At 32.9% G+C, this 15,537-nt stretch overlaps 1 protein-coding gene across 7 annotated transcripts in view; it reads left to right on the forward strand.

Annotated features, from left to right (window-relative positions):
• The window catches only part of ANK2 (ankyrin 2), a 276,460-nt gene that overhangs the window by 230,197 nt on the left and 30,726 nt on the right, over positions 1 to 15,537 (forward strand). For all 7 annotated transcript variants that reach the window (XM_087935981.1, XM_087935982.1, XM_087935980.1 and 4 more), the window contains 8 exons: positions 49 to 203; positions 1,228 to 1,439; positions 5,325 to 5,529; positions 7,149 to 7,245; positions 8,080 to 8,308; positions 9,729 to 9,854; positions 13,329 to 13,451; positions 14,409 to 14,441. In XM_087935981.1, coding sequence (XP_087792107.1) covers positions 49 to 203; positions 1,228 to 1,439; positions 5,325 to 5,529; positions 7,149 to 7,245; positions 8,080 to 8,308; positions 9,729 to 9,854; positions 13,329 to 13,451; positions 14,409 to 14,441 — 1,180 coding nt within the window. The remainder of the gene's footprint in view (positions 1 to 48; positions 204 to 1,227; positions 1,440 to 5,324; positions 5,530 to 7,148; positions 7,246 to 8,079; positions 8,309 to 9,728; positions 9,855 to 13,328; positions 13,452 to 14,408; positions 14,442 to 15,537) is intronic.

Consider the following 15,537-nt stretch of genomic DNA (forward strand, 5'->3'; position numbering starts at 1 on the left):
TGTTTCTCTATTGTCACAATCTTTTAACGTGATGTATTGCTGTAATAGGCCTGTGATTGTTGAAATCCCTCACTTTGCGGCATTACGTGGTAAAGAAAGAGAGCTGGTGATTTTGCGCAGTGAGAATGGGGACAACTGGAAAGAACATTTCTGTGAATTTACAGAAGATGAGTTGAATGAAATACTAAATGGAATGGATGAAGGTACATGTTTTTATAAACAAGATCTTAAAGCTACAATAAAAAGAAATCAAAGTAGTAATCCTAGCTGGAAGGTATAGCAATTCTAATTTGCCTTATAGTTACTGTAAATTACTTAAACACTCAAAATAATGAAAATAATTATATAGTAGAAAGTTAACAGATTTTCGGAAAGAGAGCAAAATGAAATATAAAATAAATTCCAGTGTTTGAAGTTCAGTGTTTCCAGTGTTTGAAGGTTGTGTCATTGCAATTTGAGTAATTTTTGTTGTTAGTATGAGACATTTTGCTGGTCAGTATAGACCCAATAATACTCAATATGATCTTGAATATATGGATGAGGTCATCCATTATCAGCTTTTAAATGGAACTGTTGTAACCATGTGTTACAATTAATGAATTGTTCTATTAATGTGAAATTCAAAACCTAAATCTATTCAGAGCAAACTTTAAGAAAGTTATTCTGGCTTCACCTCTTAGGATTAGAAGCAAAATTAGGGGGAAAAAAAGGTGTGTAAACATATATTAGGATTATGCAAGCTTTGACAATTATCTTAAAAAGGCAGTTTGACCTCATAAGAATACAGCATATCTCTGATGTTCATTATAATGAACATATTTGTCCAGCTTCTGTGTGATCCTGAAAAGAAAAAAAATGGCCATTCTAAGATGGTGTTACTGTTAATGAGGTACTTTCAAACAACTATAATTTTTCTAGGGTATCATAGAAGCTTGAACTGAAATTGTTACCTAAAGGAGTTTTTATTCATTTTAAAGTATTTTTTGAAGCATTAAGAGGTCCATACATTAAAACAGGTGTGGGGAATGATGATCCCTTTATGACTTGTGGACTTTAATGCCCAGAATTCCTGAGCTTGGCTGGCTCAGGAATTCTGGGAATTGAAGTTCAAAAGTCATAAAAGCACCATTGTTCCCCAACCCCTGCATTAAGAGTATAAATATAAAGACTTTCTTTTAACAATTCCAGTGTATACTATTAGAAATAATGCTTGCTCTTTTCACCTAGTGCTCGACACCCCGGAAGAGCTGGAAAAGAAGCGTATTTGCCGTATTATCACCCGAGATTTCCCACAGTACTTTGCAGTGGTTTCTCGGATTAAACAAGACAGTAATCTCATTGGACCTGAGGGTGGTGTACTAAGCAGTACTGTAGTACCACAAGTGCAAGCAGTCTTTCCAGAGGGAGCATTAACTAAGAGAATTCGTGTTGGTCTTCAGGTATGAGAAAACAAATCAAAACATTGTAAACCTTTTTTTAAAAAATAAAGTTTTATTTGGGTTTTCACACATACAAAATACAAGTAAAACATCTTTTTTGAAAATAGCATGGTCCCAGGTTGAACTTCTTTATACAGACACAAAACTCAATTTCATGCTCCTTTTTGTATTCTATTCCATATCTTATACTATTCTACATTTTCTATATAGTTTTTCCCCTCTTTTAATTATCTCAATTTTATTTTGATTATTGCATCTCAATTCAAATCATTATATTTATACTTTTGTCTGTTCTGTTTCAATTTCATATTATCTTTTCTCATTAAACAAATTTTCTCCTGTAGTTACTATTTGGAGAATGACACCTTTATATCTTTTAATTACATCCATTCAACTCTTATTTAAACTTCAATATATACCTTAAGGTTATGACCTTCAATATAATACATAATACATAACTTCCAATCAAATTCTGCTGGTACATTCTTATAATACACCCTATATTCTTAAAAAAAAAGATTATAAATATATGTAATTATAAATCCTCATTCCATTCCAATTCAGTTTTATCATTAATAATCATTAAAATCTTAACATCTTTAACACTTCATTTCAATTAAATATCATACTTCCTTAAAGACACATATAATCTCCATAATTAATTTTTCCCTTATTATATCTTCACATATGTTTTGTAAATCATTAAATATTCATTTTGTTACATTTATTTATTGACGAGCATTCCACTGAATTACGATAGCAATTTTATCAAACATTTTAATCATACATTGTTTCATATTTTCTAAAATTATTTCTGTTACTAATATAACAATACTATCTTATGTACCTTTGCAGAATCCCTTTTTCCATTAAATTTTCATCCATTATCTCTAAATAGGCCCTGTTTCTCTATATTTTGTTTCTGTCTTTTATAACTTCTTTTCCTTTATTTCTTCCCTCTCATCTTCTCCCTCCTCTTTTTACCCTCTTGTCTCTCTACTTCTAATTCTCTCTTCTGCATTTCCCTCTTCTGTTGCTTTCTGATGTTATACTTATTTTTCACTCTATTTTTTTTTTTTGGAGTTGTTTTTCCCAATCTTAAATTTTCCATTCTCTTTCCCCCACTTTCCTTTTTTTCCCCCACCTAAGATTACTTGTTCATTAAAGATGGCTTCTTCTTTGTCTCAATCTTCTTGTTCTGCAGGCATTTCTTGTTGTTTCTCATAATTCCAAATCTCCATTTCTAAAAACTGAAATACTGAGCCAAAAGAACCTCTCCCTTCTCGTGCATCTTCTTTGTACTTTTTAAGTTCCATTTTCAGTTCTTCTAAAAGTGGAGCCATTTTAAACAGTTTTAAACAACCACCCGATTGATTTTAGTCATTCAAATACAATAACCAAAAATCCAGAAATCATCAAGTAATCCAAATAGTCCCAAATTATTTCTTCTTATTTCTTTTTCCATTTTCTCTTCCTGGGGTTTTTGTTGCGATATTTCAATTAAAATGTGTCTTTTGGAAGTCTTGTTGAGATTTTTCTGTAAGTTCTTTTTAATTCCAGGCAGTCTCCTCCCTTCCAGATCCTGCCCTTTTATTCTTTTTCTCTCCTTTCCTGTTTTCAAAAGCTTTTGATTATCCAGAAATCTTTATTATTCCTTTGACTTTTTATTTTCAGCATTAAATGCCTATTAATGTCAAAGTGGATTTTTTTTCCAGTTTCTTACTTAAGTCTCTTAGCTGTCAGTATAGGAAAAGGAGAAAAAAAACCCAAATCTTTTCCCTTTTCTCTCTCCTTCGCAGCTTAAAAATCTTCTTAGGGAACAATGTTATTGTTTTTTTTAAAATAGTTTCAATTCCAGGGTACCTTATTTGTTGCTTTTGCTGTTTGACCCAGTCAACCAAAACTTTCTCTTATCTTCCTCCTGCACATTCTTTTCCGGTCGAGTTCTTCTTTGTGGTGGCCATTTCTGACCACCGTTACAACCACCTTCGGGAAAGGGCCTGCTGGAAAGGAGAGATGCAGCTCTCCTCAACCCTACAGGCAGTCTCCCCCCTCTCACCACCTCCACGGGGTGGCTTAGCCCCAAAACCAGCCGGCTCGGGGCGCTCCAGCGGAGAGCACGGATTGAAGCCTCACAGAAATGAGGTTTTGATCTGTTGCCGAAGAAGCTCAAACTGGAAGTCCAAAAACATTGTAATCCTTGAAGCCAATATTTCTGTTGAGGATAAGAGTGGTTTCCTGTAATTCTATTTCATTATAATTCCTCTATGGTATTTTTTTCTTTTTTCCCAGCATTTTAAGTCTCCTGAATTCCAGTTCCACCGGAGAAAACTGGCCCCATTATAATTTGTAAAATGTTAGCTAAGTATATCCAAAATTTGTAGCAAAAGTTTGAACAAAATTTCTCCATAATTATATTTAAAACTGATAATGCATTCAAAACATTTATTTAAATAAAGAGTCCTTTTTAAGAGGCAAATTAAAATGGTTCTTGTCAGATTTGTTTGTTTGTTTCTTGAATTTATATGGCCACCCACTCAAGTTTCAGTGACTCTAGGTGGCTTACAAAAAAAACTCCAATATAAAAAGAGTTAAAGCAATAACTGCCCACCTCACAGTGACAAGGAACCATATAAGCTGCTTCTTGGACTCCATCTCACTCTGGGTTCCCAAGGTCTGTTGGCAAAACCAAGTCTTCAGGGCCTTGCAAAAGAGTGCTACTTTTGAAAGTACCTTTCATCCCATAGCACACAAACATTAAACTTTTATGTAGTGCTTTTTGTAAAAACTTATTGTACAATTAATTACCTACTAATTCTTTTAACGGCTACCAGCTCATGATGGCAAAAATCTAGATTAATCACCCAAAAAATTATTTACTGCCATCTAGTAACTCTCTGAATTTTTTTAGTCATCTTTTGCTATTGCCCATTTTTGTAATATGTTCTGAGTTTTAGCGTTCTACTGAATTTAGAAGAAAAAAAAAACAGAGAACACTAAAGTATAGGTTCAACTTCAATATGTCATTAACTTTTGGTAAGTCATTTATCCAAAATTTAGTGAGAAAATCTAATGAGAAGGACTGGTAACAATCATCTCGATTTTATAGCCAAGATATACAACAAACAGTAATGTATTCATTGTTATATAAGAAAAAAACCTGTCTCAGGGAAAGTTATTTTGAGTTTATAACAGATGTTTTAAACGGATGGCCATATATGTAATATATTTATCTGTGCATGCATATTGTATAAAAACTATGTGTCTCCTTTTTAAAACATTTTAGGCTACTGACTGGCCCACTTTTCATGAGTTGAGTCTTATTAAACTTACTAAGATCCCTAAATGTAGAATTGAATTGTGAGCAATAACTTAGGTTCATTTCTCCCAGTTTTGTCTGTTACCAAATTTATGATCAGTATGCCAGAAGTCTAATTTAATTCACAAATAATCCAAAATAATTAAACTTTTCACTAGAAGAATTCTGTATACAAAATATAATAGGACTTTGTTATAATTCTATCATTTTCAGCAAATAATGTAAGAATATGAAGATATTCAGTTTGTACTTATCTAATGGCTAGAGATAAGTGAATTTATCCCATCATAATTCAAATGGATTGAAAGATTTTTCAGGGTATTGTCACAGTTCTCTTTTCTTGAGAATTCTGTGAAACCATAATAACTCAGAGTTTTGGTAAATGATAATTCCTAGCAGTGACCTCATGGCCAACAAGTAAGGGAGGAGGTATCAACAGAAGATATCAGTTAGCAGCAAAGCAAGAGAAATCATCACCACATAGGACAAAGTGTATTATTGTAGTTAATCATAATTCAAGTAATTTTAATTAAGATAAATTTTATTTTCTCCATATCTTTGAATAGGCCCAACCTATGCACAGTGAACTTATAAAGAAAATTTTAGGCAACAAAGCCACATTCAGCCCTATTGTCACACTGGAACCTAGGCGAAGAAAATTCCATAAGCCAATAACTATGACCATTCCTGTTCCCAAAGCTTCCAGTGATATGATGATAAATGGTTATGGAGGTGAAACTCCTACTCTAAGACTACTATGCAGCATAACAGGTAAGCTCTCATATGTCTCTGCAATTTCATACATGATGCTGAAATAAAATATTGGTGGTTTAAGTCATTAAAATTTTCATTGAAGCTTTGTTACAAAATTATGTAAACTGACCTCCCTAGATCATAGTTAAGAGCATTGGTTTACAGCAAAAATGTACATTGTCTAACCAAACAATGAATACTGTCATTAAAATAACCAATTAATTGTCATTTTAACTACAGTATATTCTAAAAATATGCTCAGGCACTAGAACAGGTAGTTTAAGAATAGGAGCTGTCCTACGAAAAGAATCATTGACAATGTTATTGTGAAATAGAGTTGTGGAGAAAAGTAGCTTTTAAACATTATGGATACCAGCCATTATTTATTTATAACATTAATATAACTGCTTAATTGGTTTTGTTTTATAATTTCTTTGCCTTGTAAAACAAAGGGCAGACCTATTTTTCCAGAGTTTTAAATTGTCAAAATATAAGTACATTGATGAATTGTAAGATTTAAGAAGAGATTGGACAACCATTTGTCTGAAATGGTATAGGCCGTGTCTCCTGCTTGAGCAGAGATTGGTCTAGACCAGGGGTCTCCAACCTTGGCAACTTTAAGACTGGCGGACTTCAACTCCCAGCTGTGCTGGCTGGGAATTATGGGAGTTGAAGTCCACCAGGCTTAAAGTTGCCAAGGTTGGAGACCCCTGGTCTAGAAGACTTCCCAAGTACATTCCAACTCTTATTCTGTTCTGTTAGAAGAATATCCCTGTTGGATCAGGTCGAGAGGCATCTTTGTCCAACCCCACAGGTTTTTCTGAGGAATTCACAAGGAGTAAAGGTGGTGACACATTGTATATTCTCTTACTGTAATTCCCCTCAGCAGGTTTTTGGTAGTGATGCTTCTCATGCCTGAATTAAATGTCAAATAAATAATAATGAGGAAATTCTCTCATCAGCAGTTTTCTGATTAGGTAGTGTGGGTGAGAAAAGTAGCTTTGAAACAATACAAATAATAAGTAATAGAAAACAACAACGCAGTCTGTACAACCCGTAATTCAAAAAATAATCCCAAAACTACCACCAAAATAAAACAACACAAACTCTATAGTATCCTAGAGAAAACCAAAGCTACTTTGCCAAGCAAGAGAAATTGAGTTTGCAGTGCAGATTTTAGCACAGTATTAATGTAAATAATTTACTATTTTTTTCATTTTATACCCTAAAATAAGTTCTGGATTCCGAAGATCACAGACTTTATAATTGTATATTAATGGAGATACAAATTGCTCCTATGACTTGAATAATAAATATATTAGTCTTCTATACCAGGACTCCTAACCCCCAATCCTCAGACCTGTTAGGAACTGGGCCTTGCAAGCAAGTGAAGCTTCATCTGTACATGTTCGGAATCTAGGTAGAGTGTGAAACCACACCTCTGGTCTGTTAAAAAATTGTTTTCCATGGAACCGGTCCTCAGGCCCAAAAGGATGCTGTTTTATATTTGTCATTGGAACCTTGGGAATACTCTTACGTCAGACTTTGCATGATTGGGAATTTAATTAAAAGTAATTTTATACATTCAATTCTACAATTTTGCAGGAATGTTTACTGTTTATCCCTATTTGTTTCAGGTGGAACAACACCTGCTCAGTGGGAAGACATAACAGGAACAACACCATTAACATATGTAAATGAATGTGTTTCCTTCACCACAAACGTATCTGCCAGGTACCACCATACAGAGCAGTACCCAATAATAAAATTGTAAAAAGCATTTCAGAATCTTAAACTTAGTCTGGCAGTAAATTATGCATATGAATCTTATCCATAAGTCACGTACTAAATTAAGAAGGATCCTTCCTTAATTTTGACCTAATCCTGAGATAAACTAAGTTATAATTAACTCTAATTGCTATACTAAATAAATACATCTAATGCCAGCAGTGCAAGTAAACTTACTGTTCTCTGGTATCTGCTCCTATGTCAGAGTTCTAAACAATTGTTTCCTTGGGATTTCATAGACTGAAGGTGTAAGAAACTTCTTGTTCTGAGGCATTAGAATGTGGCCCTGATTTAAAAAATTGAGCACTCTAAGAAGGATTTTCTTCTTGACTTTCTTTTAAAGTCTGTTGCTTAGAATAGTTATGAAGAATTCAGAAAGAGCAGAACAAAGTACAGTGGTTTGAGTAGCAAGATGAGTGGCATATCAATTTAATAAATAAAAAATAAACACTTGCAAGAGATAGAATAGGAAAAACAAGGTATAATGTATTGGGGCAAACATTGTTCATACTTTGGTTTAAATTAAGGTAAAAGTGTCATTGAAGACATTCTATAATCCCGAGTAAACTAGCAATACATTCAGATCCATTTCAATCCTCACATTAAAATCCAGGGGCAGTTCAACTTCTGTCAAATCTGAATTATTAAGTAAATATTTGGATTTGTCTGAAATCAGTGCTAGTTCCTAATGTTTTAGAAGTTTCATCACATTTATCATTGCCTTCACCCACTTGTTAGATTTTTTTTTGGCAATAATTTAATATGTTTGTTTATTTTCAGATTTTGGTTGATAGATTGTCGACAGATACAAGAATCTGTAGCATTTGCTTCCCAAGTCTATAGAGAAATTATATGTGTACCTTACATGGCCAAATTCGTAGTGTTTGCCAAATCTCATGATCCCATAGAAGCCCGACTAAGATGTTTCTGCATGACCGATGATAAAGTGGATAAAACACTAGAACAACAAGAAAACTTTGCTGAAGTTGCTCGAAGCAGGGATGTAGAGGTATTATTTTTATTTTTGGACATGTTAGTTTAAAACAATTGTTTCCATTTTCTTATGAGTTAAAAAATAGAGAATAGGGAAAAAACCTTATTATTTTACAGAACCTAGGTGACACGTGAATATTTAATTTATTAATTCAAAATCACAGCATGGTGGAAGGGATTAAACTTTTCATTTATGCTGTTTTCTTTACAAAAAGAGTTTACAAAAAGAGTTACTATCCGGTAGCTTAATTTGCTCTGGGCCTTTTAATTAGACTGATCTGCTCTTAAAACAGTAGTATAGGGATGTGGCAGGACTTTATCTACCAAGAGACATATTTTAGAAAACAGGTGTATAATATCAAGTTAACAAATCACTGAAATCAAGTCAGAATGCTAACTTTTAAAGAGCTAAAATTCAATTAATCAATTAGCAGTTGGTGTGTTTTCAATAGCTGTATTTAAGGAAAAGATAATTCCATATGCTTTCCACCTTTTTTCATGTGGAGTAGATATCAGTAAATTTTCTTTTTACTTTTATACTGTGATTTTTGTAAAGATTCTTCCAAATTTTAATTAAGTTCTTATCAGTCTATCCTTACTATTTATTGCTGAATCCAAATCTCTTTAAATGTTGCAAAATCTGTTGTACTGCATGCAGAACCCATCAGAAGTTGAATATTTTATCTTAGTCATGTATTTCTGACAGTTTCTTTTTTCCTTTACTATGGTTTTTGGTTGTTGTCCATTACAAAGCAGTTCATGAATTAAAAATCCAGGGAAGTAATGCTATTGAGTTTTTAAATTTAATTTAATATGGTATTTTGTTTACATTTGATTTAACCAGATTTATATAAATTGCTTCTTGCTCTGATATTTATATCAAAGATTTTTTTTGACTGTGTAAAAAATTAGGAAAGAAAAACACAAAAATTCCTAAAACGTTTCAGCATTTTGCATTCGTTTGAAGACATATTGCATATATGTATTACTAAGAAACGTTGATTGTCTGAAAATAATGCATTTGTATATATTTAGAATTCCTTGCATACATGTTAATCTATATATGCTGTTGCTGTTTATTTGTAATTGCAGTGGGGTGAGCTTGCCCCACTACTGCTAAGGTAGCAGTTTGAAAGCATGCAAATGTGAGTAGATAAATAGGTACCACTTCAGTGGAAAGGTAACAGCTTTCTGTGTATGTTGGCATACAGTCATGCTGGCCGCATGACCATGAAAGAGTCTTTGGACAACACTGGCTCCATCAGTTAAAACATGGAGATGAATCCCACTCCCTAGAGTTGAAGACAGGGGAAACCTATTTCTTTATATTAATAATGTTTTTTAAAAAATAAGGGTAATCATATATTCTAACTTAACCAAAATAAAAATAAGAACAAAATTAATGAACATTTTATTTTCTTATTAATTATATGTAGGTATTAGAAGGAAAACCTATATTTGTGGACTGCTTTGGGAATTTAATACCATTAACAAAGAGTGGCCAACATCACATATTCAGTTTTTATGCTTTCAAAGAAAATAGACTTCCATTATTTGTCAAGGTAATTTTGATATAAATATTTTGTTTTAATACCAATAATAAAGTTATAGTGTATTGGTCTATGTTATTTACCCTCAGGAGAAGGGAGAGGTAAGTGACAAAAAAACTGCAATACCATGATAATTAAATTTTTAAAGGTGGATTGTCCATATATTCCATTTAGATGCTAACAAATAATGTCCTGTATATAATATTAATTACCTGTTCTGTGTTTTAATTTTTTTAGGGGTCTGCAAAACCTTTAGTACTTTCTAGAATAAATAATAATATAATGTTCTTATTTACGCAAGCTCTGACTGAAAAGGATAGTATGGTTTAATTTAGGAATATTGTGGACATTTCAGCCCAGTTATTATTATTATTATTATTATTATTATTATTATTATTATTATTATTATTATTATTATTATTATTATTATTATTATTATTATTATACATTTGTTCTCCCCTTTAGAAACTTGTTTTCTGAATTGGCAATCTGTAGGCTACCTCTGAAATGGCATGTGTTCCCCATTTCAAGCTATCTATCTGCCAGATTCTCTTCATCAGTCTCAGAATGATACCCTGTTCCTCTTGAATAATGAACTTTTCTTTCATCTATTGCTTTGCAGTTTGATCTACAGTCATTGTCCCTTTATGACCAATTTAGTTTATTTTTTCTATTGGTCATTCAGTATTATATTCTGTCTATATTCAATCAACATCCATACATTCTGTATCTCATATTTTTATCCCACAGACTTCTTAAGAATCTTATTTCCAGTATGTTCAGCATATTGTGGTTTTTGTGGCACAAAACCTCACTTTTGTGGCTCACTTTCATATCACAAAGTAGGCTGAAACACTCCTTATACTCTTTGCTTCTTTTAATAAATATTCATTCATCTGTTGCCATATATTAGTTATTATCAGCATTTGCAGAGTTTATAATTTTCTGTCCTGGTAGCATTCTATCAACATATATAAATCCACTTACTTGTTTTAGTTTTTTTACCATTTATTGGTAAAATAACTTGCAATTATTCCATTTTCCCATCAAATTTCACTGCCTTAGTCTCTGATACTATACTTTACTATACTCAGATCTATATTGCTCTGTACAGAATCATATAATCACTAAGGTTCTTAGTCAACATTTGATTAATTTCCACTGTTTAATATATTACTCCCACTCTAACCTGTAAAATATTCCACACACATTTTGGCACTTTGTAATATGATTATTTTGATTTTGTCCTAAACAGTTTCAAATCCCATATATCCACTTTCTATTTATTCTGTTGGGAAATTAATCTGTCTTTTAACATTGTTTCATATAGAACATAGATTATATCTTCCTGTAATCTTTTTTATGTTTACGCATGTTTCTTCCCTTTTCTAGCATATCCATTTTTCTACAAGATCCAATCTTGACATTTCTGTCCCATATATACACTTTTTTTACTCTTGTATCCTTTCTTAAGAACTTTTTTTAAGCAGATATCCACTGAACAGATATAATACTCTTTTGTTCTTGGATATATGAATGGCACAATCACTTTTTGGAGTCTCTTGACTTGTTTCTGTTCAGCCAATAATGGAACCTAGCAGAGTTCCCAACATATTCCTCTGAATTCCATTGATTCCTAATATTGCATAATTTTTTCCAGATTTCATCCCTAGTTCTTTCATTATCACCATTCTTTGGACATGCCTCTATTTGTCAACCCATGTATTTGTATTTTCAAACCTACTCATAGCAAGCTGGATAACTCCAGTTTGATTCATAATTAAACCTTCACCTCCACCTTGTTGTAAATATTCATTAACTAAATTTCAAATGTTGCATAAATCTATTTCCAAAGATCAGCTATATGGATGACCAAATTAAATCAGAAAAAAAGTGTTGTCAGGTTGGGTTGGAAGTTAACTGTTGCCTCTTTTTAATAGCTATAATATTACATTTGGCTACCATGATATGAGTTTGGAAAAAGAAGGTGGACATAAAAACCAGACATTTACCCAGGTGCAGTTCATAAGAGATGGTCCTTTTGAAGATCCCTATAACATTTAGTAGAAAAAAAAGGACATGTAGCATCATACTGATCAAATTCCTTGTGATTGAAGAATGTTGGTATATCTGTCATGTGATAATGTGGATGAGAGGATTTGCCTGGCCCTGAAAAATATTTTCCTTAGACTAAAGGAAGTTAGGGTGTGCAAATACTTTATGGCTCTCAGAAGCCTATCTCCAGCAATATCCTTAGTCTGACAGAGTTAACTGACTTTGGGCATAATTTGATATAGCTCAATATTTTTAACACTAGCTTTTTGATTGGAGCATAGTCAAAGTTAATAAGGAATCTACAGCCCCGCAGATATTCTTAATTCCTGTTCTGTTGCCTTTGTCCATAAGCAGCAGCTAAAACTAGCAATAGCAACTCTAAGTCCAAGTATTTCCAACATGCTACCCTTCGTGTCCCATTGTTTACCCAATTTGGGGTATCTCCATCTCAAGCCTGAGTACAATGTTGGAGTATCCTACAGTATGGCAAATAATGACCTTAAAACTTGGTTTGCATTTTTGGGGGGCATTTTTCTTCATATGTTGGTAAACTTGAGCTGCATAAAATATTTAGACTAGCATTTTAGCTTTATAAAGCTTTATTATGAGAAGTATGAGTTCATATTATTTGGAGTAAAGTAAACTTTATGTAGTCTCTTCAGATCATGACTTCATTTGCTGACTATATTCATGATAGACTTTCCATGGTCTGTTGTCATGAAAAACTACTACTAAATATTTAAAGCAGTATATCTGTTCAGTCCTATTCTGGTAAATTATACAAGTTTGTTGTGTTAGGGTTTTGACAAAATACATGAATGTAGATCTCTGGTAATCTATGTCTAAACTGATTTTGATACAGTGAAGTACAAATGTTCTCACTACATGGTCAAGTATAATAGTTTACAAGAAATAACTGCAGGGATATCTGTATGCAATAATATGAGGGCTGTGACCTGCAGTCTTCAGTGCATGAGAATTTGGAAAGCAACTCTGCTTAATAAGATTAGACTATTTTCCTTCAGATCTATAGTATTTAATTCTGCCTGGTTCATAGGCATGCTTTTTACCCTTTTCATTCTAAGTCACAGTAAGTGACACACTAAATGACAACACAGTAACAGTTGTCATCAGATGGGCCCTCCACCACTCATCATGCTTTGGTCAACTGAAGATTTTACCTTTAATTCTATCTGTGACATGCAGTAATACTTGCTGAGAGTAACGAAAGTACTGATTATTTCTGGCACATTTTTTGTCAGCATATCACAGTTAAAACCCAGCTGTATTCCTTGCAAGTTAGGATTTCTCCTTAAGATATTACTTTGGAAGCCAATACACTATTGCCCATATCCCACCAACAAAGAGATACATGCAGTACTGACATGTTCAGAGTGTTGAGTTTGAACTCCTGCTATTTTTCTGCACTAGGTTCGGGATACAACACAAGAATCTTGTGGACGTCTGTCATTTATGAAAGAGCCTAAATCTTCAAGAGGTCTGGTACATCAAGCTATCTGCAATCTGAATATCACATTACCAGTGTACACAAAGGTACTCCTCAGTTAAAATATAACCTGCTCATATATTACACTAGTACACTGTAATTTAAGATGTACTAAACTTGTTCTATGGTTTTGTGTTTTTCACAAATTCACAATAGCATTATGTAAATATCCATGATTTAATATCGCATATTTGGGGTGCATAAATTATGTAACATTCTTTCCTGTCAGAGGATTTCTAGCTTCCCTGAGTGTTTAGGGTCATATATATGGATTACTTTCAACACTATATGGAAGCAATGTCTCATTAGGATGAGTTAATATTTGTCAATAATTCATAACAACCAACATTGTTATCACTCACTCATATGATAATTAAGACATTTCTGTGTGCATTTACATACATAATGCACTTGATTAGCAGAGCAATGCTGGACAACTTTAAAGTAGATTCGGTATCTGGCATTTTTTATTTATAGTTTTCTTGCTCAGCCCCAAACAGTCTTATTTTCCAGCATTGTGTCATTCATAGATGACTCATATAGTTAGTTAAATGAACAGGAATACCACAAATATTCTAACTTTCAATGCAATTCAAACATAGCAACATTAAATTTGAAACTTAACTAGTGACACAAATATAAATCTATCCTAATGCTTACATTTTCTTGTTATTTTTAAGAAAATATCTTTAAGAAACTTTTCTACACAGATTGAATTTTGGCATATTTGAGAAACAGTGTTGTAAGTTTAATACATAATAATCAAACAAAAATCCCAACCTGAAATAGCTTTTCTTCTTTGAACTTACTTAAATCCCCACTTTTCTTAACTTGAACCAACTTTCCTGTTCTCTTTTCTTTCCTTCTTAGGAGACAGTGCAAAAATTGTATTCATTATGTATTCTTACCAATTAAATGTGTCCAGAAATCATACTTTTCCTTTAATTGCACCCTATCTTTCCTTGCTCTGTTTTTCTTTTCTTGCATGGCATATTGGATTAAAGGAATCAGAATCAGATCAAGAACAGGAAGAAGAGGTAACTTTGCTAATTATGCTGTAAAATTGCTAGGATACGGATCTAAATTGGGAAAGAGCAGTCAGTTGAATGCCAAAAGACTTTATGTCAAGTATAAACAACTTATTGCCTATTGACCAGAAGTGGCTCCATCTCAAATTAATTATTTCATGTAGATATTGGCCCAAGTTTCATAAGCCCTTTGCAATCAATGCAGGTATAAACTCTCTATGATCCATATTTATTCTGTTACATTTTATGTTTTGGAAAGAGAGAAGAGATTAACGGAAAGAGAAAAAGAAATATATATATTTATAAGCAGTAAATGTTAATTGCTAATTTGAACCAATATATATTACCAATGAACGAGACACATATACAATAGTAAATTATCTAAATATATAAAACGTATATCTGTAAATTAGCTAAACTACTTTAATAACATAGCTTATATAAAAACTCCACTCCACTACTTCTGATGTGAAAGCTTACATATTTATTAATGATACCCTCAAAGGATAATGAAAGTTCAAGCTACAGCTGATTTAACTTTTTATATTTACATCCTTGTAGTTGAGGTAAGTTTGTTCTTTTAGCAATTTTATCCAGGAATAAATGTCAAGCAAAACAGTAATTAGAAAGAAAGGATGTCTTTTCTTAAGTTCTTAGAATCTTTTATAATGTCAGCCTCAAGATCTCTTCGGGTACCCCAACTATTATCCTTTATTTCTCCCTTAGTATCTCTACTACTAGGCTTACTTCTTTCGGCTGTCATTAGCAACGGGGGGGAGGGGTAATTGTGGGGGGGAAGAGAGCTGGAGGTGTTTTGCATTCTTTTACTGTGGGCAGAAGAAGGGGGGGATTTCTTCTTTCCAATTTTCCATTTCTTTCCTAGCCTCTATCCTTTTTGCGCAGCTGCGAGGTCTTATCAAAATATGTCAAGGTCAACGGACAGAGGCCTCATCACTACCTGAAGATGCTCACATGATCATATTCGGAACTTTTAATTGGCAGAGACTTCTGGACTTTGGGGGGTGGGAACAATTCCATTTCTTTGTATGTGTGATCTGCGCGCCAAATTCTCACTTTCGGAATTCCATTTGTAGCTTCCTTTTCA

The sequence above is a fragment of the Pseudonaja textilis genome, chromosome 6 (assembly GCF_049901715.1).
Source record: "Pseudonaja textilis isolate UNSWEBS1 chromosome 6, rPseTex1.2, whole genome shotgun sequence".
Classification (NCBI taxonomy): Eukaryota; Metazoa; Chordata; class Lepidosauria; order Squamata; family Elapidae; genus Pseudonaja; species Pseudonaja textilis.